This window comes from Alosa alosa, chromosome 18 (assembly GCF_017589495.1).
Source record: "Alosa alosa isolate M-15738 ecotype Scorff River chromosome 18, AALO_Geno_1.1, whole genome shotgun sequence".
In the NCBI taxonomy this organism is placed as follows: domain Eukaryota; kingdom Metazoa; phylum Chordata; class Actinopteri; order Clupeiformes; family Clupeidae; genus Alosa; species Alosa alosa.
Window position 1 is genome coordinate 29,754,483 of NC_063206.1, and position 23,966 is coordinate 29,778,448.

Consider the following 23,966-nt stretch of genomic DNA (forward strand, 5'->3'; position numbering starts at 1 on the left):
AGTTCATATGTATGTTTTAGGGTGGAAACACTGTCCAAAGTAGATGGAACTTGATCTGTGCAGCTTTGGAAAGTGAATGCAAGAGTTCTCTGGACATTAGGGTGAGTGTACATCATGGAAACTAAACCCCATGTCATCGAGAAAGTTTTTCCTCAGCTTTTCTCAGATGTTTAAAAATGTAATGAAGTTCAGTGGAAATGAGGGTCAAAGTTCAAAATGGCAACTTCTAGACCATTGATGCATTGAAAAATACCCTCCATTGAATATCATGTTATTAACCTTGTAGTATTCCCATATGTTGGTTTTTTATGTGTTACAAGAACTATCGTGAGGCAATTGAAGAACTGTCATCTAGTATGCGGCAAACAAGAGTTTAATTCCCAGTTCCAGTTTCACATTCTGTCTCTCAGTTCTTGGACTGGATTACTCAGTACTGGTCTGATTTTGGTCATTTATGTGGCAGGCCAATGTGTTTGAATTAGTGTATTTGAAGTACATGAGATGTTGCATAGCCTTTATGTCAACAACGCAAAACTCAAATCATAAAGTAAAATGTATTACAACTCCACCTGGTCTCCCATAGACAGTGGGTTTATCAATGCATGGAGGGGGTCTTTAAGTTAAAAAAAGGTTTTCATCCATTCAGAAAGCTATTCACAACAACCAGCAGGAAGCACCAAAAGTCCTACCTGAAGCAATAGGTTTTTCAGTGAACCATTTAGTTTGCTTTCATGTTTTTACCACCTGGTAAATCTGTATGTTTCATTAACAATTATTATCTTCTAGGATGCAATTCTGAGATACAGTGCTGCTCATGCCAAGCGATGGGACTTCACTGCCCTAAATGTACTTTGTACTGATGTAAGTAAATTTTTCATTTTTACCAGATAATATTTCATAATTCAGTTACCTTCATCATTTCCCCTAGGAAGGGACATTTTGGACAAAATGGATCTAGTAAAGGGTTATCTTTGGCCGTGACATTCCCAATTATCAGAACTGCAGATGGTTCATTTGCATATGATAATATTATCTGAGAAAATTCAATGAAAACAACATGTCAAGTTTGCTCCAGGATTCTGTTTCGATCTCAATAGGACTCACCTGGTTAGAAAAAGGATAAATTAAATAAAAAAAAATATATAGATGTTATTTCTATTCTAATCTGTTTAAAAACTTTACTAAATTTATTAGATTAGTAAATCTTATTAAATGTATTAAAAATTAGATCACTCAAAAAGTATCCTTGCACTGCTTTATAAATAGCAGTGAAGTTTTAATGAAGTAGATGGGTAAAGTTAAAGTATACAGTATAAGGGAGGGGACAGATCAGTAACAGGGAAATCTGCCCCTAACTCTAAATATGGTGTATTTGTTAACTGACTCCATCCTGTAATGTAAGGAGCCAGTGGCATTGTTAGAAACAGCATAACATGACAGTTTGTGGTCTGTTTGTTTCCACTGTTACCATGGTAGGAAACACAAATGAAGGAACCATAGAGTAGATCTAAGGTGCAGTATTTGCGTGGGTCTGTAAAGTATAGAATTATGAAATACTGTTTTGTAGAAACGTATGTTAATTTGGGTGAAAGTCTGGAAATTTTACTTAAAGTAATTCACAAAACACAAAAACCTGCAATCTGCAAACATTGTTGAAGTTCAAAAGTCTTTCAAAAGGGAAAAGGTCTTTCAAAAAAAGAAAATTTCTGGCAGATCGTATTATTAACTTTGGGGCCCATGTTCAACAAATCTGCATTTAAGCGCAGACTATCGAAGAGTGGAAAGATGAATTCACATGTTGACATGATGATAAAGAAGACAATCATTGAACTTCTTGAATCTTAATAGGATGTATTATCTATCTATGAAGAGAAAACAGTGCAGTAAAGGGTTAATGTGGAGTTGTGGAGCTCTTCTCATTCATTTAGATAGGAGCCTGATCTTGTTAGGCTGAATTAACTGCCAGGATTCATTGGCAAATAAATAAAATAACTTATTCCTGTTGTCTTTTGCATGTTATAATAGACTAAATTCACAAGTCACACCTCAGAACTCTGGTAAAGACTTGTATGCTACAGAATCTCATTCCATGAAGTTGTCTTACTTTGTGTCATCTCGATTCTACTTTCAACCTGTGGAGGTTATGCTTGCTGCCTTGGAATACGACTAGCCGTGTGTTTGAATGCCCTGTAATGAAGTGGTGTTTCACTGACACGGGGGAAATGGCTGGTTTCTGGGTCTGTCATCTAGCTACACGCTCAATCGGTGTGAGTCTGCCCCTTCTGGTGCCTTCTCCCTGAGGGTTCTGTCTGTGAATGTCATCCAATTAAGACAGCGGTGGGCAATCAGCATGACATCAGCAGCTGCTCCCATAAGCCCTGAGAGGCACTGCTGTTTATTGAGCTTGAACACACCCAGCAGATGGACCACATTCGCAGCCAATGGCAGCCCTTGTCTGCCTGGCCCTGGGGAAGCGATTTAAACACAGTAGTGTATAGCGTTGGTGATGATTTCCAAAATTAAGGTTCATTAGAAACTATTTGTATTCTGGCCATGTGTGTCAACTTCAATGAACCACAATAATTCAGAGCATGTGCAGAAATTCTATTTTGAGCACATAGAGACATGGATACATTGTCCTCCAAAATATTGGCACCCCTGATAAAGTTGAGCAAACATATGTATAAAACAGAATCTTTTGATTATTTCATATTTGTTTCACACTGAAAACAAGATTTTGAATTTCCCCTTGGGGATCAATAAAGTATCTATCTATCTATCTCTATCTAGATTAGATAAATTAAAATCCAGATTTAATTAAAGTGAAAGTGGGGCCATCAGTTAGAGAAGCAGCATTACAAACTCAACAGACTAGAGCTGAACATTTGATTAATGTGAGATGAAAATGTATAGAAATCTGTAAATGTGCAACACAAAACACTGTGGGCACTAATCTGAATCCGCTGTGACAACTGCGTAAAGCTACCATGCTTCCAAAACTAAGCAGTGACAACAGGGGTGATGCCAGTAATTGTTAATGCCGTTGATGCCAGTAATTGCTGATTTATTGACGCATAGGTGGGCGCAATGAAACAAATGGGTCCTATTTTACCACTGTGTTGCATCACATCTTCTTTAAACAACAGTTTGTAAATATTTAGGAACTTAAGAGATCATTCCTCTTAAAATGAGCTCGGGGTCCAGAGAAGACATTTGTGCTTGATTTTGCCCGTATGTGCCCGTATTTGTGAATGGAGTGTCAAACTGTGTTCAGACTAGGGGTGTAAAGGTACACGTATTCGTACAGAACCGTTTAGGTATAGAATGTGTACCAAATGTACCAAATGCAGTCTTTAACAGTAATCAACAATAGGCTTTTTTGCTTGTGCACCATATTTCAAATTACGAGTTCCCACACAAACATATAAGGATAAGTATATATACTAGGCAACCTAACCCCTCACTGCTCCCCGAGCACCGCTGTTGTAGCAGGCAGCTCACTGCGCCGGGATTAGTGTGTGCTTCTCCTCACTGTGTGTTCACTGTGTGCTGAGTGTGTTTCACTAATTCACGGATTGGGATAAATGCAGAGACCAAATTTCCCTCACGGGATCAAAAGAGTATATATACTTATACGTATACTTATACTTAACCCCGACCAGTAGGCGTGGCTGAAGTGCCCTTGAGCAAGGCACCTAACCCCTTACTGCTCCCCGAGCGCCGCTGTTGTAGCAGGCAGCTCACTGCGCCGGGATTAGTGTGTGCTTCACCTCACTGTGTGTTCACCGTGTGCTGAGTGTGTTTCACTAATTCACGGATTGGGATAAATGCCAAGACCAAATTTCCCTCACGGGATCAAAAGAGCATATATACTATACTATATATATACTATATATACTTATACACTTACCGTAGTAAGTATGATTCACAAGTCGTAGGTAGGGCTGGGACGGCATGGATTTTTTCTTACCGCGGTTGAAAAGCAAGAAATGACACACACGCGAAAGGTTGGGTTTGCTTCATCTTTTGATGATGAGTGTTGACATTTTGTTTCGAAAACTTTGAATCCATGTGATAACATGGTCCTCACATTAAACATCACGACATTACACACTGTCTGCACAATGTTTCACAGATTTTTTTTTTTGTTGTTTTGCGGTGATGACGGTGATGAGCTCAGACCCGCGGTAAGAGTCACGTTGCCGCGGTAATTATAGGTCCCAGCCCTAATTATAGGATACCTAAGAAGTGAATGTCTTGAGCAAGTAGCTTAATAGCGGTACAATCTTAAGAAGAGAAGACATGCATGATATGTCTTATGAGTTGAGCTCCTTTTTTGTGCGTATCGAGGTGGTTCGCGCAATACCTGCAATGACAGCTGCGTTGAGGAGCATCTCAGTCAGAGATGAGTATGTGATCTCCGTGTCGGAAGACGAGGTTTGGAAAGCTTTGAAATAAGTTAATGTCAGGAAGGCAACTGGCCCTGAGGGCATCTCTGGTGGTGTGTTGAGATCCTGTGCTGATCAGCTGTCTGGCGTGTTTACATCCATCTTCGATGAGTCTAGCTCAGTCAGTGGTTCCGTTTTAAACAATAGGTTATAGTCCCTCTGCAAAAAATAAGAAGCCCTCATGCCTGAATCGACCTATAGCTCTCACATCACTACGGTAATTTCCTGTGTATTAGCCACATTGTGTATAAACCGCAGGACAGTGTTCTAGCATAGCTATACATCATAGATGTAGCGAGTCCCTACCGAGAAAACCAGTCATGCACCTTCCAAGAGTGGTGCCCCACCAAGACTCACGAGAATCTGAAACCTTGTCAGTAGATATAGCTCTTTGGAGATAGTTTTTGCCTGTTGTTAATCCTTCACAACAAAAGCATTTGCATTGTGGGGATAAGTCGCGAGAAGGTTGCCATTTACAAAAGCAGAGTAACATATAAATACATTGTGACTCTAGAGGGAGCTCTAAACTCGCCAAAAATACCTAAACCTGCATAGTATACCCTTAATCTGATAAGAGTTAAAGTAATTTGGTGGAATTTCAACACTTGGTCAAGAACTTTAGTCTAATTGAAATACTCAGTGAATACACAGTGAAACAATATGGAACTTCATTATAATACAGTATACTAATGTGAGTTGTCTCTGGTGGTTTTGACACCTAACTAGTCTGCTAAGAGTAGTTCTTGTGTATTTTAGTTATGTCTATTTCACGGTCACACTTTACTTGGACAGTAAAAGTTGTGATGTTCCACCTATGACCAACAGAGGACACTGTAATCTCATGTTTTGAAACACTAACTAAAACAATCTTGAAGGGCTTGTGGGGGAGCTATATGGAAATCCATTTTATAAAAAAAAAAAAAAAAACACACACACACAAACGGCATTCATCTTTATCAGCAGTTTTCCCATGGCCAATTGATTAATAAAATTAATTTAGGAGATTTATGAACATCACTATATAACATCACAATACAACTGTTGTTATATTGTGTAGGAATTATGATAGCCACTGTATATGTCAATGTCTAACTCCTTTTATGGTGAAAGGCTTCATTTAATTGCATTTATTGGAGTTTTCCTGCGATGCTTGAACAACTGTGAAAGGCTTTGGGTGCACTGCTTGACAGCAGAGGTATGATGGCTGTGAGAAATGAAAGTCAAATGTGGATATGTCTTGAAAGTAGTCATGGTGTTGATCATTAAATGAAGAAGTCAGATGAGGTTTGATGAACACTGAGACCTGATGAATAGCAAAATGCTGTACACTCTAGTCGTAGAGCACATTTCCCCTCTCATGCTCTGACTGAACATTGCAGTGTCTTCTGTAAAACAAGTGCATAATTGGTATGTGCAGTATAGGAAGACAAACTGTTGAGATTAAATACCCTGACAAATCCCTTCCAGACACGGCCTCATTTCTGTCGATAAGGGGTTAAACTGCAAATTATGCTGGCAGTTCTTTTATTGTGCCCAGAGAGCGATCTTATTTAAGAATGGGGAATCCTGAGCTGTACTAGTAGTCAGTCATTTTTTGACAGTACTTCTCCCTCCTGATTATTTTGTCAGATGGTAAAGACACTGAGGCCACAGGGCCAGTGTGCATGGAGTGTATGGTGTGTTGGTGTAATCTGTGTGAAAAGCTGTCAGCCTGGCTGTGATTTATCAAGCCCCTGCTCCTGCTACCTCAGCTCTCCTCCCAAACCAGCCTGTCAGCCCACTCCATATATTACACCCAGAAGAGTGCTTTATGATGTCAGCTGGGTCATTTCTTATGACAGCATTTAGTCAGGCCTCCTTTGCGCCCTTATAAATGCTCCTTGACTAAATTGCCAGCCAAGGCTTCCTGTTAAGACGTACACTACCCTGCTGCGTATTGCCTAGATTGGCCATTTGCATCTGTTCCAGGAATCCCATTTGATCTGGCGAGCGCACCCGCTAACCTTGATGAAAAGGCAGGGGTGACTGATCACTGTGACATTTGGAGCCGATATGTTTCTAAATAAGAGTGTTGTAAATCTTCACTGTGGTTGGTGGTAATGCCCCTGTGTTTCATGGAATCCCAGAGTTGCTGAGAAGGCAAGCAAGTTTTGGGTTCCCCTACAAGACAGTAATGAATTGGTGTGGGGCAGTTTGCATTTCATACGATATATGAAGTTATATGAAGTATACTGTGTAGGGTGACGACAAGCAATTATTTAAATGGTCAATGAATCTGTAGATTTGTCCATACCTCAAATAGTCTTTTGCCAGTATAATTAGCAATGTTATATGTTCATTTTGGTCTCTTTTGTGTGTGTGTGTTCCTAGATGGCTGGTGTGAATGTCAAAATGTGTTTTTTGGTCTTTCCCCCACCTATCCAAGACCATATACTATCAAAATGAATTTGAAGATGATACCAAAGCTTCCTGATAAAAGTATCCCATGCTAATTGTTACATAGTGTTGACCTAAGAAGTTTTTATCTTTTCACCAAAAAAATAAATAATTAGTTATTCATTTAGTATTTGACAATTAATAGATCAATTGAGTAATTGTTGCAGTTTGCTACAGTCATGGGAGGACAGCATATGTCTTTATTATTTTTTTTAAGGTACACTGTTATTGTTTTAGTGATATCATGCCTTGCAGGGTTTTTTTTCTTGCAGTTGTGAAAAAATATTTTCACCTAACCTCTAGTTTTGAGGGGGTTTACTTTTATTTCTCATATGAAAACTTATATGGAGCTAGGCCTAATATTGCTCTCCTTTTCCTTTGGGGGTTTAACTCATAGACTCAGGGAAGGGCTATTTTTAATTAAAGTTCCATAGGTCATCTCTGTATTTTCTCCTGTAGAAATACAAACACTATGAACTATAATCTAACCGCAAGGTAGATAGCACTGACATGCTTGCACCACCACTGGCAGTTTTAAATGTAGTTTAAAAACGTTTATTTTTTCTCTGGCTTTTACTTTGGGCTGAGGGGGACTTCAGGGTTTATTTAAATAATAGAACAATTTTAGTGGCATATTTGATCTGCTAATGTGTATTGTTTTGATGATCATATTGTTTTTACTTTACTGATAATTATTACAGAGTGTCTATTTACACCCCCGGTACGAATAGCCTTGGCCACACAGCTGAGCTATTCACACCCTGTGACATAACAACAAAAAGACATTGCTCACGTGCACAAAAAAAATGGCGGATATTTGTTTTTTCGTCAACAGAAAGTTAAAAATTCTGAAAGGTTTCGGCACTAATATCTGTTCAAAATAAGTTTTAGATTGAAAAGTTGTGTTTTATTTTCATAATCTTCGTTCAGTGAACACATACAACCGTCAGTTTGTTAGTTAACAGAAATTTCGTGAATATGAAGCTCAGGCCTATGAACTATAAGTTTACCTGCAAACATCCCTCTAGTTGTGGAAGTAGACAGTGCAGTGGTCACAGACATGCTTTAGTACGTGGAAGACCGGGGTTCGATCCAGAGTGAGTGTGCACGTGTACCAATGTCTCTGGAGAGAAGGCGCACAATTTGAACAAGAAAGCGGTTCTCAAACGGAAGTTTTGATTGCAACAATTAGCTAGTTCACGCACCAGGGTGTAAATAGCATACAGTACATTACTATATACACCAGGGTATGTGTAGCATCCACTTCTAACAATACATTGATGCAAACAGCATACCTTATTCAGAGTGTCTATTCAGGGCAAACAGCATTCAGGGTGAGCTATTCACACCCAAAACAAAAACCTGTTGCTCATTTTTTTTATAAATTTTTATACATTGTGTGATCATTATGCTAGAGTAAATGCACAGGGGTGCAAATAGCATACACTGATATTTGTACCGGACGGGGTATTAATAGAACACATTGCTGTGTGCACCGGGGTACAAATAGAATTTACTTCTAACTGTGCCAGGGTACGAATAGCATACACTGCTAATTGTACCAGGGGTGCAAATAGCCTTACCCTAATTATTAACTTTATTTCTCTTAGAGCCTATTATTTTAAGTTGTATGTCATTTGTTTAATTGTGCTACAGTTATCTTGACCTTGGCCTGTTTGCTTTCTGCAGGCTCTGGAGCACAATGAGGTCCAACGGCTGTTTGAGGTCCTTCTCCCCAGCATGGTTCAGCTCGCACTCAGTGCCCCTCACCTCTGCACACAGGTAAACACACAGGAGCTATCAGGAGTCATTAATCAGTACATTTAAATGACATTCGAAAAATTGTGTTATTCCGAGTAAACCAGACTTTTAAAATGAATGAATATCTTTTATTCTGACTAACCCCCCCAGATAATGCGTTTATGTATACACTCAATTGGACAAATTAGCCTATGCCCTCTGTACATGCGTACCTCTGGATAACACTACAGCCAGCACTGACGTGGTTGTCTTCAGCCTTTTTAGCTTGGCCACCAAGCTAACTACCTAAGACCTATGTCACAATGCTACATACTCATAGGTTGCACCTTATTTCATTTATATGTGAACTTACACAGGGCTCTACAGTGCGCCCATTTCACTCGCACATGCGAGTAAAAATGATGGCGTGCGAGTGCAAAAAAATATTTAGGCGCACTGGTGCGAATGACTTCTAACCATGTCAGTGTTTGTCTACAAAATACACCTCAACATTAAGAAACATTACTGGTGCAAACCATAGAATCACGTCGCGAATGCAGCATAAAAACTACAACTCCCATCAACGTTAGCAGTTTCGCGTTGTGACTCGCTAGTAGTTGTGACTCGCTAGTAGTCGCTTCTATCAAATCCAAGAGCACGCAGAAAAAGTGGAAAGTTAGACTAGCCAGCCAAGATGCAAAGATTGAAGAAATTAGTTCTTCTATCCAATCGAATTCATCGGATTTTGGAGGAACAGGATGAGATTCTGAGAATGCAGTGAGAGAAGAAAAGGTAACCTAACATGCCTTTTAGCCCAGTTGACGTATTGGCTGCAATATGCAAAATATAGCTGTAGCTTAACAGGCACAAAAGTAGCTTCCCCGTAATACTCCCATTTTATTCAAAGGTAGAACGCTACTGATAACTCCAGGCTTCCACGCATGCTTGTTTGTTTACACCGAATACAAGCTGAAGTGCAAAACGAAAGAAGGCCTAACGTTTGCCTACTGCCCCCATCAATGCAGATATTTCAAATAAAAAGTAAAAGTATAAAAAATATATATATCCTTGATTAGCCTATGTTGGGTTTTGTGGATGAGAAAATGTTGTAGTTAGCTGTTTTAGGCAGTATGCAGTCAGATAGGTCACCATGGGCATATTTGGATTAGCTACAGATGGATTCACAAATAAATAAATTAGCCTACATTTGGCAGGGTACTTGATATACAGGCTAAATGCAAATATGGCAATGTATTATACTATTTTACATTAACAAAATGTAGGAAAATAGAACAGACTGAAAATAAAGTAGGCACTGATCTTTAAAATCCTATTTCCTGTAGCCTAAATGTTGTCAGTCATTCTTAATATTCGCAATTGGTGCACTGGCATGTTTAAGTGTTAGCTGCAGTGTAATGTTAGATTAACTTGGGCGCACAAGTGCTCCTGGAAAAAAATGTTAGTGTAGAGCCCTGTTACATCCCAACAACAAGTAATGTCAACTATTTAACTGTTACACTGATAATGCAGAGTTTGCTAGTTAGCAAGCTAATGAAGCTAATATAGAATGTTTTGGTGTTTATGAACAGGAAGGGGGGCAAATTGCCACCTAGCGTAGCAGAGTAATCTGTTATGTCAATAAATAGATTCCCTTCCAGTGCATGTATACTCAGACAACGACCCCCCACCCCACCCCCCACAAAATATTGACTAAAATTAAAACCGAGTAATTCCAGTACATTTTATATCTCTTGCCCTGTGCTTGTTATGCATAACAATAGGATCATTACGAGGAGGTACACAAAACTTAAAAGGCCAGATGTGTTGCATATGCAATGTTTCCACGGTACATCTGCTGTCAGAGCTGCCTTCATGGATTGCTGACTTCTTAAGATGGATATTCACAGAGGTACTCATCCCATGAGAACCATACTATAGCTTATCATACAGTGCCTGGCTTTAGTAGCATTACAACGGCAGATAAACATTATTAATGTTTTGCCTATGTGTTTTAGCATCACAGCCTTTATCAGAGCATCATAATTAGGCACTTACAAAAAAAGACTTTATCGATGTATAAATCACCCTGTCCAAGGGTCATCTGCCAGGTTGTGGAATAACAGAAGAAATGAAGAATGAAGAGCTTAAGTGATTCAAATGAATACAGGGAAATATTTCTGAAACTACACGCAAAAGTTCCAACTGATTTCCAATTGAACTGCACTAGACCCATAGAAAAGAAAGTGGAAGTTGCATCACACCACTCAGATACTTAAAGAAAGGTTGACTCTGGAGGAAGATATGAAGAAGAGAGAGCCGCTACTCCAGTTCAGCCGTTACCCCAAAAATCTACAGAGCTCAATAGTTCATAGAGTCCATAATCAGGCAAAACTATATAATCTATAATACTGGAAATACTATGTCATTGGTAGTGTAATGGATAACAATGTAGCCTTTGACACCGAAGTGCTTGGTTCAAACCCCACATGAACTTTTCAAAGTTGCTTTGGACAAAAGCATTTGTCGAACCAGGCCTGTATCATTTCAAAGCTTATGTACAGTAGTACTCCCTTTAGATTGGAGGGCTGCAAAACAACTTGACTCATAAAAAAAGTTGTAATAAATAGACTATATTAGTTAGTCAATCATCTCAGTGTATCTCAGTTATCTTTCTAAATAATGAACTATATGTTTACATGCGGCTATGGGCTTACCATTAATAAACGTGTGTTATGCACAAATTAAACATTACATGCTTGGTTGAATTTCCTATTGTGATGCCGTGTTTACAACATCAACTATTTTTCAAATGATTGCACACCTATGAAGTATCTCCAGTTTTCCAGGCGTCAAACGCACCCTCTGATTTGCGCTACTGGAACAGAAATAAGGCAATGTGTGTTGCCTTCAGAAACCCTCATTATAGCCTCTCTGGGGCCCGGACACCCTCTTATCCTTTTCTGTGTGGTCTGGAGAATCATAGGGCCACAGGATGACCAACTTGTATGTTTGTATGTTGGTCTGAAGGGGCCATGTCAACCCATCCCATATCCACTCATTTGAGGTATAGCGCTACCTAAAATACCTAGTAAAAAATGAAAAAGTCAAAACATGCATGCACACACACACACACACACACACACAGACTCACACATGCACACACACAGGCACTAGGGCTGTTACTTTACGTTAGAAAATCACAAGTTTCGAAAACTGAAATAGGTACACTATTATTTTTAAACGAATTAAACAAATAAAAAAGATAGATCTAACAAAACTCACAAACAAGCAGAAAAGGAAAATAAAGAATTCCGAAAGTGCAGTAGGCATTGCGAAAGCTAAAAAGAAAATTTCCACCAATATTACGCACCGGAAACAGCTGTTTCAATCGGCTGCTGTGCTTCTGGTATTTTGCCAAAAAATGGAGGACAACGTGATCAACCTGTGCGACATGAGAGAGACGAGTGATAAGACCTAATAACTTGAGGTGTTCGATATGGAAGCACTTCGGGTTTTGGGTAGATCAAACTATGGAGAAGGACAAAGCGGTATGCAAACTGTGCAGTGAGTTCCTACGTAGGCTACATGAAATTTGTTTGACATTTCTAATCGTAAACACAGCCACGTTGAAGCCTGCAGTAATGTTTTTCACTGATGTTATGGCAGTCCACTTGTTTTTCGAGAATGTTGCACTCCTGTTTGTCATTGTGCACCTATCTTCACGCCAATAAATCATCAGAAATATTGCTGGCTTGTGCGTCTTCAAGCGCCCTCTTTACGTTCGTCCTAATGCCTGTTAGTTGTCCGTGGATTGGAAACGTCTTTAGACATAAAAAATAGTTTCAATGAACGCTTATATCTCAAAAATCGAACAAGAAGAAGTGACAGCCCGAACAGGCACACACACTCACGCAGGCACACACATAAACACACATACGCATCCACACACACACAAAACGCACGCAAGCATGCACAAGCACACACGCACACATAAAGACACAGGCACACACAATACACAGGAACGCGCACACACATACACAAGCATACACATATACGCACACATACACTTAACTGTTCGCACGCCGAACACATACACATACAATTAAATGCTTGCACGCACAAACACACACACACACATACACACACACACATAAACACACTCACATACACACACACACACACACAAAAACACACACGCACACCCCATTACCCCCATATACACACTCACAAGTGAACACGCACACAGAAACTCACATATGCACAAAAACAAACACACTATGCACACACTCATTTACATACACAAAAGTTGTTAGAGTAGGGGCTGCAGTAGGAGATGGAGACCAATTGACAAACATGATTTATTTTTGTGGAGAGAATTTGCAGGACTGAGCGGCTGTCATAATGTTGTACCGTTTTGCGGTACATCTAGTTGAACTCCATCTTGCAGTTGAACATTTTTTCTGTCAGATGTACAGGCTTCATATGACTTCAGTTTTCATTGCATCTTATTTTGAGTGCTTATCCTGAGTGCTTTGCCTTGACATAGCAGTCACCAGGGTCTTATCTTGTATTTATGTTCCTGTTATTAATGTTTTCATTGATTAGTAATCCAGTCTGCCATCAAGGGGCTCTTTAGGTCCAAGATGGATGACCCTCTGTGCTGATGCTGAATCCAGCAGAGCACCTTAATTACTGCAGGCCATTTGCTTAATGTGATTCTGCCCTCCTCTTATGTTAAATGGTTAAACTAATTCTCCCGGCCTTGTGCTGCTGGCCTCACCTCTCCCCATGTACAGCCAATCCCCTTGCTGAAGCAGAGGATGAATCACTCCATCACGTTGTCCCAAGAGCAGATCGCCTGCCTGCTGGCCAATGCCTTCTTCTGTACCTTTCCTCGACGCAACGCCAGAAAGCCAGAGTATGCCAACTACCCAGAGATCAATTTCTACAGGTATAGTTTCTCATTCAAAGCACAAGTTATTGTGGGTGTATTAGTTGAGTCAAAACCATGTTATTTATCCATTAATTGTAAAGCTGTGATTGTATTGAACCAATCTGTCAAGAATCCATGGACATTACCTCGACCAAACGGTTGAAGCTGTTTAAATTTTGGAGTCTTGAAGAAAACTTCTAAAGCATGTTTCCAACCATGTACTTGTTCTCTAATGCCCTCAGGTGTAATTACACTCAAAATGGTCATTCCAATATACATTTCTATTAGCAATTGCTTTCAAGGAATAATGACAAGGTCCAAGGGGTGAATTATTAGCACAGGCATTTACAGACTATGTTAATATTTGTTAAATATGAGGCTCACACACTATTTTCCCCTGTGCATTTTCAAAATATTCTGTGTCCAAACAGAAAAACAAAATCAAGTGAAATTAACTTTTTCTTGAATAACCTAAACTGATAGCCACAACTAAACAGCACTAAGTATTACGATAAATCTTAAAATCTTTATCAACAGCAAGAACATGGTTTGGGCGATCAGAATTTTTCCAGTAAAGTGAACTTGCTTCTGTCCATAGAGCCAACACCAAAGACATGAGGCAAATGGCAAAATGTTGCAGTTCTTACTTCTAAACAAAGCTAATTTACATTGCAGTCTGCATTTCAGACTTCTTTGTTGCCACGACAGTTTGACAGGTGCCGTTATTCAAAATCCCCATGTTATTTTCCCATAGAAAATATAGCATGGACCCCGATCTCCTGTTATGGGCAAAGATAGCAGCTTTTGTGTAGGTGAACTTCAGAGGTCTGTAGCTGGTGTACTTTATGGTGCATTATGGGAGATACCACACAGCACATTCTCCTCTTGAGCAAACTTGCAACGCATCCATGCAGGCAACTGCATTAGATAACCTTCAAATAAACCCCCACAGATGTCTGAAATGTTTTCCCCTTATTGTATAGTATCAGGTGACTAACTTTTAGACACCTCTTAGATATCATCTTTTTGTTGATTAAGGCTTCATTAGTCACAGCTGGTCATCATGTGATCAGCCAAGTTAGTTTGTCTAAGAGATATACACCCTTGGTAAATATGACCCAATGTTATTGGGAAACCTTACCCTGGTTAACCTCGCACTCATTTTTGGAGATTACCAATTATCAATTAAGTGCAGTGTCTTCCTGACCACCACTGTATATTTCTGTGTTTTCGCGATTGTAAATTTACCTTAAATTTGTCATCTTGCTCATTGGTGGTTGTCTGTGGCTGTAGTTTAGTGTTTGTTTTTGGCTAACTCTGATGAATATCCCTGTGTCATACGATCGTGTGGGATGCCGTACGTAGGAGAGGACAAGTAGGCGTCTGTCTGATTACCCACTACTGTTAACCTCTCTGAAAACTGGTCATGTGGCACACTGAAAACGATGGCTATCAAACTTAATTAAAACAGATGAGTGTTTTACAGATGAGACTAGGCTGTGATAAAGTGCAGAGTTATCCATCTCATATGTGTTTGTCCTCATCCATCAGCCACTGACCGCTTTAGGCTCCACCCCGCTGCATGAGAATGCAGAACTGATTTATTTACTGGGCTGTTATTCTGTCTGTTATTAGATTTGAGGATGCACTGCTGGGATATTTCTCTATTACGGCTATATGACATTTTGTAAATGATTAGGTCCTGTCAGTCATATTGGCAGATGGGTGTGACAATCCCATTTTCTAGTCCATTTTACCCCCCTCGACCTCCACTAAACTAATAAGATGTGACCAGTTCTGACTTAAGTGGTATCACACTGGGTGGGAGTGCATGGAAAATTTTATCTCGAACAGAATTTCTGCCCAGATGATGATGTAACTAATTAAATTCATCAATTTGACAAAAGAATTAGTACAGTGATGTTGGCTAACAGCACACACACATGAACTCCTGACTATGGAAAAGCTGTATGATATTGTCCAGAGCTGTTTGTCTTCTTTTTAACCAATCATGAAGTATAATTAGGCACCAAAATAGTCACTGAATTTGAAATGAATCATTGTTTAATGAATACAATTATATGTAGCTCTCCATGGCAAAGCTTCAGAATTGACCCTGTTTTCTTCCAAATATACCATGTTTTTATCAAGAAGAACACACAGCACATAGCATTTACTGATGCTATTCACATTTCAAACATTCTCTGTAGAGCTTCAAATCCCCCCATTTCCTTTTCACCATTGTCAGCTGCAGATTGGATGATCTCTGTTTATCATCCCTTAGTCTGTGGTGGCTTTACATGGCAGTTAAGATTAGGGGTTGACCGATATGTTTTTTTGCAGTTAACACCATGGGCTAAAACCAAATACTTTTTTCTGAATACAATTGTGTCAACCAAAACCATGACCAGCAGTAATGTTTGGCTTTTTTTTATTCTTACATTACAATTACTGCAGACTAGAGATTTTAGTTTGGGCTGGAATGGAGTAAGTGGCATTTCTGATGCATCTCCTATAGTGCATGTGGCCAGTCTGATGCTGCAGTTTTGTCCTGTTTTTTCCCCATCAGAACCAGGCAAAGCCCTTAGCCTGCAGCCATTCTGCACTAAGGAGTTTTAAGCGCAGGAGCAGAAAGACAGGACAGCTAATCCAAGTAGGCGATGGATCGTTATGCCGCAGCCCTCTCTAATTGAGCGACTGTCCATCAGTTTGTAAATTGTCCGCTGTCTGATTATTGCAAGAGGGAGGTTGATAAGTGGATTGCTGTTTTGGCAGAACTGTCAAGGGCTGCCCTTCAATAAAAGGGAAATAGGCAGACATCCTCAGAGCTGTTTGCCTAAAACGTGGGATTTGAATGGATCTGGAAGTTGTGTAATAATTCCCTTGTGAAATATATGAAAGTAATGGTTCAGAAAGCAAAAAAAAATAAGAAATCATTCGACAAAATGTAAGGGCTTTTGTACAAATAAGCTAATTTACCTATAATGCTTACATCTTTGCTGAATATTTTTCCGTGTTGGAATGTTAAATGGACAAACTATGATTTTTTTTTTAAACTTAGGTGAACTGTACTCTGAAAAGCCATTTAAAGCATAACAGCAGGCCTTTTTAATGGACAAAACATCATAACCAAAATGTATTTGTGCGTTTCCCTCACAGTTTCAATTCTGTTACTTATTTTTATATTATGTAATTATTTACTTTCTATTAAAGGACAATACTTTGTTTCCAACTTTAAATGCTTGCTCTCATCTTAGCAACCATTTTCATGTCAAAACAGGCTGCCCTCTGGGCTTGCATTACACAAAATTGGCTCTACTGACTAAGAGGGAGGGGTGAAAAAAATACATGCTGGAATAGACTGTAATAAATGAGCTCGCTCTTTTTCCCTGAAGGGCTTTTAGTGCATCAGCTTTGCTTTAGTTATTTCATTTGTTCACTGCCCCCCGACCACCATCCTTTTTAGGGCATGGCTGGTGCATGGGGTGCAGTGGATGAATGCAGGGGTGTGAGAGAGTCTGTGTTACTCATAGAAAGACCCATGTGAGAAGAGTAGCCTCTGTGTTGGGATGTCTTATTATCAAGCCTTTTGGATCGAGGCCCTTCAGACCATTATGTGTACTTTTGAAACCTAAGGAAAGAAGCCCCCCAACCCCCCACCCCTGGCTTCCTCTCAGTGCTGGCTTCAGCAATGTAGCACAGTGGTGGCCTGGGGCTCTGTCATTTTATCTCTGACTGAGGCCTCCACCAGTGTAGTTGGGAGAAGGAAGCACACAGGGCTCAAGCTTTGCATAAGTCATGTATGATAGTGCGCTGATTTGTCACAGCCACCAGACAAGTTTTAATCAAACAGTTGTTTACAGAACAATAAAACACCACCAGGTTTTTACAAATGGCTTAGAATCTTGTCATGTAATAACGATTATATTTACTTTTATTTAAATCTAGAAATGTAATATTTTCAACTCAGCAATTATGTTATTTTCTTTCTAATTCATTTGTTAAAGGTTGTTTGAGGGCTCTTCTCCACGAAAGATTGAAAAACTGAAAACGTTGCTGTGTTATTTCCTGAGAGTCACCGAATCCAGTAAGAATTGACCAGCATGCTCTATCAAACATCTAATATTCTAGTCAGTGGATTCATGTGCTGTGTCAGAAGAGGCTCAGTTGTGGCCCTCTTAGTGATCTTGTTTGTTTTCTCTTCTCGTCAGGACCTACGGGCCTTGTGACGTTCACCAGACAAAGCCTTACCAATTTTCCTAAATGGGAAAGGTGAGTGAGTAAAGCCCAGTGCCACAGCAGGCAGGTTTAGGGGTGACTTGTGATTAATGGGAAAGATTTAAATCTATGACTGTTTTTATATTGAGCTTTGTCCTCCAGTCGCCAGTCTTTTTCATTAGAAAATTCTCTCTGTGATTGCATTTGCCGGATTTGAGGGGCTATTCCTTCAAAATGCTATTTCTTTGACTAATGGAGCTTGGCACCCTGTAGGTGGTAACCTTGCCCAATGTTTGTAAAGGTTCACAGTCTGACAGTCTGACTGTATAATCCAGCCAGAAGTTACATTTAAACTTATTAAAGAATTCCATTTAAATTGCAGTAGTAACTTAAGGTTGCTGCTGTCATTCCAAAATTACAGCAATGGTACTTTTGTCTGTTGTCATAGTAACTATACATTAAGGAAACAGCCTGTTCTAGACTTTGAATTGACATGTCCTTTTGACTGTTAAAGCTCCCGCACTCTACTTTCACGATTGCACATTACCTGTGAGGGCACTATTGAAGATCATGGATATGGCATGCTTCAGGTAAGATGTTGAATGATCTGGAACCAAATATAAAAGGCAGTGTTTCCCATTACATTGACTTATTTGTGGCGGCCCACCACAATATCAACATTGACCACCACACAATGATTTTCCAGGTTGTACTAAATTGTGCTTAAATCTGGTTAGCATCATAACCACGCTGCGCTAATTTGCTAAAAACTGCATTCAAGTTAATTCTGCAAACCTACCACCACAAATAGAATTCAATTCTGTGGGAAACACTGAAAGGTGGTCTGCCCCCAACCCATTACTATTTTCTCCATAGTGTGTACATGGTCTTCTTGAAAATTAATTGATTATTTAACAAACTCATGTTGTAGCAAGAGTGCCATTGTTAATGTCAGTATATAAAGGATAACTATTAAGCAAATGGTGTATAGTAGGCATTACATCACTGTCAGAATGTCAATTCACGGAATCTTTTGGTCTCATAGACCTTATACAGAGCTTAATTACCTGAGACCTGAGTGATTGACTGAACAGCTCATTTTACAAATACCAGACAATAAATACTAAGGCATTCTTAAAGTGCAGTTCTCCATCATCTTCCATACATTTAATCACAATCAATCAGGTCAATTAAGGCCAGCATCTTTTCTCCTCAGCTGTTTGTGTGTGTTCATGTGTGTACTCTCACACTTGGGCTTATGCCCCAAAAATGCTCTCCATGACCAGGGCTAGTGCACCCTCATGTTTGACCTGTAGAGGTTCGGTTCTTCTGCCCCCTTCCTTCACCGCCTCTTTTGCTAAGGGATGGGGGGGCATGATGACAGCTGCTGCATACACGAGTAGCAGTGCATGGGATCTCATGAGGCCACTGGGCCCTAGTGGCCAGACTGACGGATGTTTCTGGAAGGGCTGGCTGGGGCTGACAGTCTGTCAGGGGCTTTGAGAAGAGGTGCGACAGCTTGACCTGGAATTGAGCGACCTGATCAGTGAGATCAGCTGGCAGCCTGCCACCATCTCCCTACCTCCCCCTTGCTCTATGGGCCAGTGAATCTAGACCTGACAGCCTGCAAAACAGACCATCATACAGACACTCCACTGTTTTTATTTACTTGGGCTTTCTTCAACAGCTCAGTGGCTTTTAGCCTTGGGTGGCTCAGCTCCTTCTTAGTACACTGAAGTCAAACACAGAGAGTGCTGATGTATAGCAAGATTACAGAGGAATGTTCTGAAAAGAGATGCCAGAATGTCACACTATTAAATGTGTGTAAGACTGGTGGTCTGGAGAAGTCTGAGGTTTTGCAGTGATTTCTGCCGTTATAGGTGGACTTTGCCAACCGACTTGTTGGAGGAGGGGTGACTGGGCAGGGCCTGGTGCAGGAGGAGATCCGCTTCCTCATCAACCCTGAGCTGATTGTATCACGACTCTTCACTGAAGCCCTGGACCACAATGAGTGCCTTATTATCACAGGTCAGCACACACAAACACACATTGCCCGCTATGACTAGGTTAATTGCATTGACTGCAATTGCTATTTTAGCATGGAATTTAACAGAAAGTAAGTGACAGACAGAGAAAGTATGGGTGGTGGGCAAGAGAGGAAATAGAGCTGGATCATGGAATGAAGATAGCAAGGTGCGAGATCTGTAATGCTCTCACTACAAACACAGATAGGTCAGCCAACAGTGAATTGCTGTAGGCCAGTTGGGAATGAATCATGGCCTGCACAAGAAGTTGTGTGGTATATTGTGTTAGATAAGATCTGATCTTCTGAATATTCTATATCATACAACAGTTAGATCCGGTCCAACTATTTATTAATTTCTGATTGGATAAGAGGCATTCCATGAGTCATCACAAGTGGGGGTATCCCAACACAACCCCACTCAAGACTTTTTACTGTTAGTAATCATTATGCATATTGCATTGAATTATCCAAGTCGAACATTCCATTCATTCGTAGCGAGAGAGCAGCGTTTTCATAACGTCACTTTGGAATGAGAAAAACGCAAAGTAGGTGGCTGGCAGATAGGTTGTAAATGAGCTTAGACGTATTTTTGGGTTACAAAACCAAAGTTTTTAGATTTAATAGTAATGAGTGCCATGCAACCCTAGATGGTCCAAATGGATGGAGTAATGGATGGTTGGTAAATGGTGGAAACATGCGACATCGGGATGGACAATATCCATCAGGATCGCACCATATGTAGAGCTTGGGATTGTGCCGTAAAATCACAATGAATTGTGGGAATCACGGAAACACTATTTTATTGTTATTGCTTGTGTGTGATGCCAATGAAACAGTCTTTTGGACACATAATAAATTATTTCATTTTGCTTGTTAACCAAACTTGCTAGCTAGCTAGCTAGCTAACATTAGCACAGTAAACAGAAAGTGAATAGGAACGGCTAGTGATGTTCGCTAGCTAGGTAGCAGCTAAGAACTTGGACTGATTAAACTTGTATATTGTTGCAAACTAACCTGAAATAACACTCATTCAGCAACTTTGTGGTAGTCTACTAGTTCTATCAAAACTATCGTAGGTTAGTTTATCAACTGTCTCTGGGTCTAGAGCCTTTGAGACAAAGGCAAGTCCACAAGAGTTTTGCTAAGACAGTGACCAATCACAAATAAAGTTATTTTTCTCTTTTTATTTATTTTGTTGGAAAATACAATTTCAATGTCAAAATGTTAGGAAGATATGTGGCTTGTAGAAAATGGGTTCATAACTTACATTGCTCAATGTAGGGGAATTTTGCAGATGAATCCAAGCTAATGTTACCAAAGTGCTAATGTTTTTCTTTGCATGCAGACAAAGACAGAGCTGTATTTCCCATATGTCCCTTGCTGGTCACCATTTTTTTTAAAATGGCGCACGTACATGGAGAGTCGACCTCAGCTATGGGGAGAATAAGTATTTGAACCCATGCTAAAGTATAAAAATATAAAAACATCTGTTAGAAATTGATCTTAATGCCTTAATTAAAACAAATAGTAAAAATCCAACCTTTAAGGACACCAATTTTCTTAGTGAATGAGGAAGTACCGTAAATAAATAAATGTTCTTCCCTATGTTAAATTCCCATAGAGGCAGGCCACTTATTTCATGGATCCAGGATACTATGCATCCTGATAAAGTTCCCTTGGCCTTTGGAATTAAAATAGCCCCACATCATCACATACCCTTCACCATACCTTAGCTGGTTTGATTTGCATTGAACCCAATGAGCATTTTAGTCAACTTTAGCATGGGTTCAAATACTTACATGTATTCTCCCCACTGTATATGTAAAGTAGGATTTCTAAGCCAATAGGTATGCTTTGAATTGGTGTTGGTGGTAATTAAACATGAACATGGGGCCACATTTATGAATCGGAAATGTTGATTTTGTGAACAAACAACTGAAAACGTTACACAGTGGACCTTTAAGGATAAATTCACATGACTTTGTGACTGAGTTTACATGCTTAGAGGAATGTAGTCATCAATTGTGACACCCAAGACCCACCAATTTTATTAGGGGTCAGTCAGGGAAAACAAAGCTGGATGCTGATCTGTTGGGGAATACCAAAAGCTCGATTTTGGAGAGATTGAGCAGAAGGTGTCAATCAGAAATAACTGGCCTGATTTTCGTGAAACTTGGTGGAAATGTGTAGCATTGGTCAAGGAAGAAGCCATTTAATTTTGGAGTGGATCCAACTTGCACAATTTCGCTTTTGCTAATGTTGCAAAATAAGTAATTTGTTTCGTTTTGGCTAAAGTTGCGAGATATGGCATTAAAGGGACCTCTCTGTCTCTCTAGTCATCTACCCATACATAGTTTTCTTAGATTATATTTTATTTCATTTATATATGTACTTTTTATACAGAGCTACACACGCTCACCTACACTCTCATTCCTTCTCTCTCCCACTTCCAATTTGGAGGTAAATCCATTACATTGATTTACAATAGGCTGCCAAGACTTTCCTCTTTTCTCCACAGCTGAATTGCCTTATTCTTCATGCTCCGACTCAGTGCTTGGTCCTACATGTGAAGTGACCCTCTCTTTTCTCCCCTCCCTCTCTTTCATCACTCCCTAGCCTTCTACACACTTGTCTCCTTCTGTCTTTCACTCATCCGTCTTCTTACCCACTTACTCTTTCCTTCCTGGGCACCTGCTGTAACAGAGGGGGTGTAAGTTGGGCCCAGAGCATCTTCTATTGGCTTGTTCATTCCTCCTGTGTCTTTCCTTCAGAAGGGATGGTGTTTCAACAATACAAATGTATTTGACAGCAAGTGTTTCTTTACTATATTATCTTATAGGGCTGTGCTATATTGTATCGCAGATTGCATATAGCATATTGCAGTATTTTATATATTGTAAGATTTGATGTTTTTGCACAGCGTTGTGCGCATATGACTGTAATGACTTTTGTCATCCTCGTAGCCCTAGTTCTCATTCATTTGCAACACAGCACCAAAATTATTATTATTATTATTATTATTATTATTATTATTATTATCATCCTAGGACATCCCCACTCGAACTCTTTACTGCTAGTAACCACTCTGCATTTCATATTGAATTGTTCTATGTAAACTTTCCATTCATTCAAAGCGAGAGAGCATTTAATTTCATAACGTCACATTTGATAGTTAGTGAGTGAGAAAATAGAGTGAATGTGCCTACGGCCAAATCACAGTCATGGGCATATCCTTTGTTGCCCCATTGTCATTCATGTCATATTGCTTAAATATAGAATGGATGAAAATAACACAGGAGAACAGGATGTTTTTGTTTTTTTGGTGGGTAAATTGATGCCTCCCTTTCAATTTAAAATGAAAGCACACTGTAAATTGATGTTGAAGGCGACTGCTTTAAGATTACAAGGGAAGCTCTGCCGCCTCACAAAAAAGTTTATCAATAACATATGTACAAGTAGTCTGTAGCTATATTTCAATTAGCCTAATTTAACTCTACATCAATATTGTTGGTTAGAAAGTGTTTCTTCTTGGCTGGATTGTTCAGCAGTAATATCTTGATGGTCGTCATAACGTGTGATTTTATTTTCTTCTCATAATCCTGTGGCAGCACAACCCATTTTAAACCCATTGAAGTGCAACTTCACTGGAGTTCAATGACACTTTAGAATGCTTTGTTGCAAACCTCATTTCCAGTAAATGGAGGAACTGTCGTGGTGGTTTCACCTCTTTTTGACTGGCAGCATTTTAGAATTATACATTGTCATAGGAGATTTCAAGTTCAGTCCATCAGTGTTGGCATGTCAAGTTGTGAGGTAAACTGCAGCTCATTCTCAGTCATTTGCTAGCAATTCCATACATTCCATTTCTGTTTGTATGTAGGGTAGTGCAAAATAAAATATAGAGTTCTTGTGTCTGTTACGTGTTTTTGTTTCAATTGCTTATTTAATTATAGCTGCCTAGCTATGCAAGATGGCAGATGATGCTAATATTATTGTTCACTGGAGAGACTTCAAATAAAACTGGAAGGCAGATCAACACTCAAAATTCTTTTAGTTCAAATGTCAAGGAGTAATACACAGCCATTTCAACTCCCCTGGTATGCCTATTGAACTGGCTAACTGGACGTGCTGTGATAAAGAATGTTGCCAATTTGACCATCTCGAT

General features: G+C 39.6%; 1 protein-coding gene across 7 annotated transcripts in view; it reads left to right on the plus strand.

Annotated features, from left to right (window-relative positions):
* Positions 1 to 23,966, plus strand: part of parga (poly (ADP-ribose) glycohydrolase a) — a 38,464-nt gene that overhangs the window by 5,790 nt on the left and 8,708 nt on the right. For all 7 annotated transcript variants that reach the window (XM_048269751.1, XM_048269745.1, XM_048269747.1 and 4 more), the window contains 8 exons: positions 21 to 101; positions 787 to 861; positions 8,574 to 8,666; positions 13,421 to 13,575; positions 17,565 to 17,644; positions 17,769 to 17,829; positions 18,290 to 18,365; positions 19,656 to 19,803. In XM_048269751.1, coding sequence (XP_048125708.1) covers positions 21 to 101; positions 787 to 861; positions 8,574 to 8,666; positions 13,421 to 13,575; positions 17,565 to 17,644; positions 17,769 to 17,829; positions 18,290 to 18,365; positions 19,656 to 19,803 — 769 coding nt within the window. The remainder of the gene's footprint in view (positions 1 to 20; positions 102 to 786; positions 862 to 8,573; positions 8,667 to 13,420; positions 13,576 to 17,564; positions 17,645 to 17,768; positions 17,830 to 18,289; positions 18,366 to 19,655; positions 19,804 to 23,966) is intronic.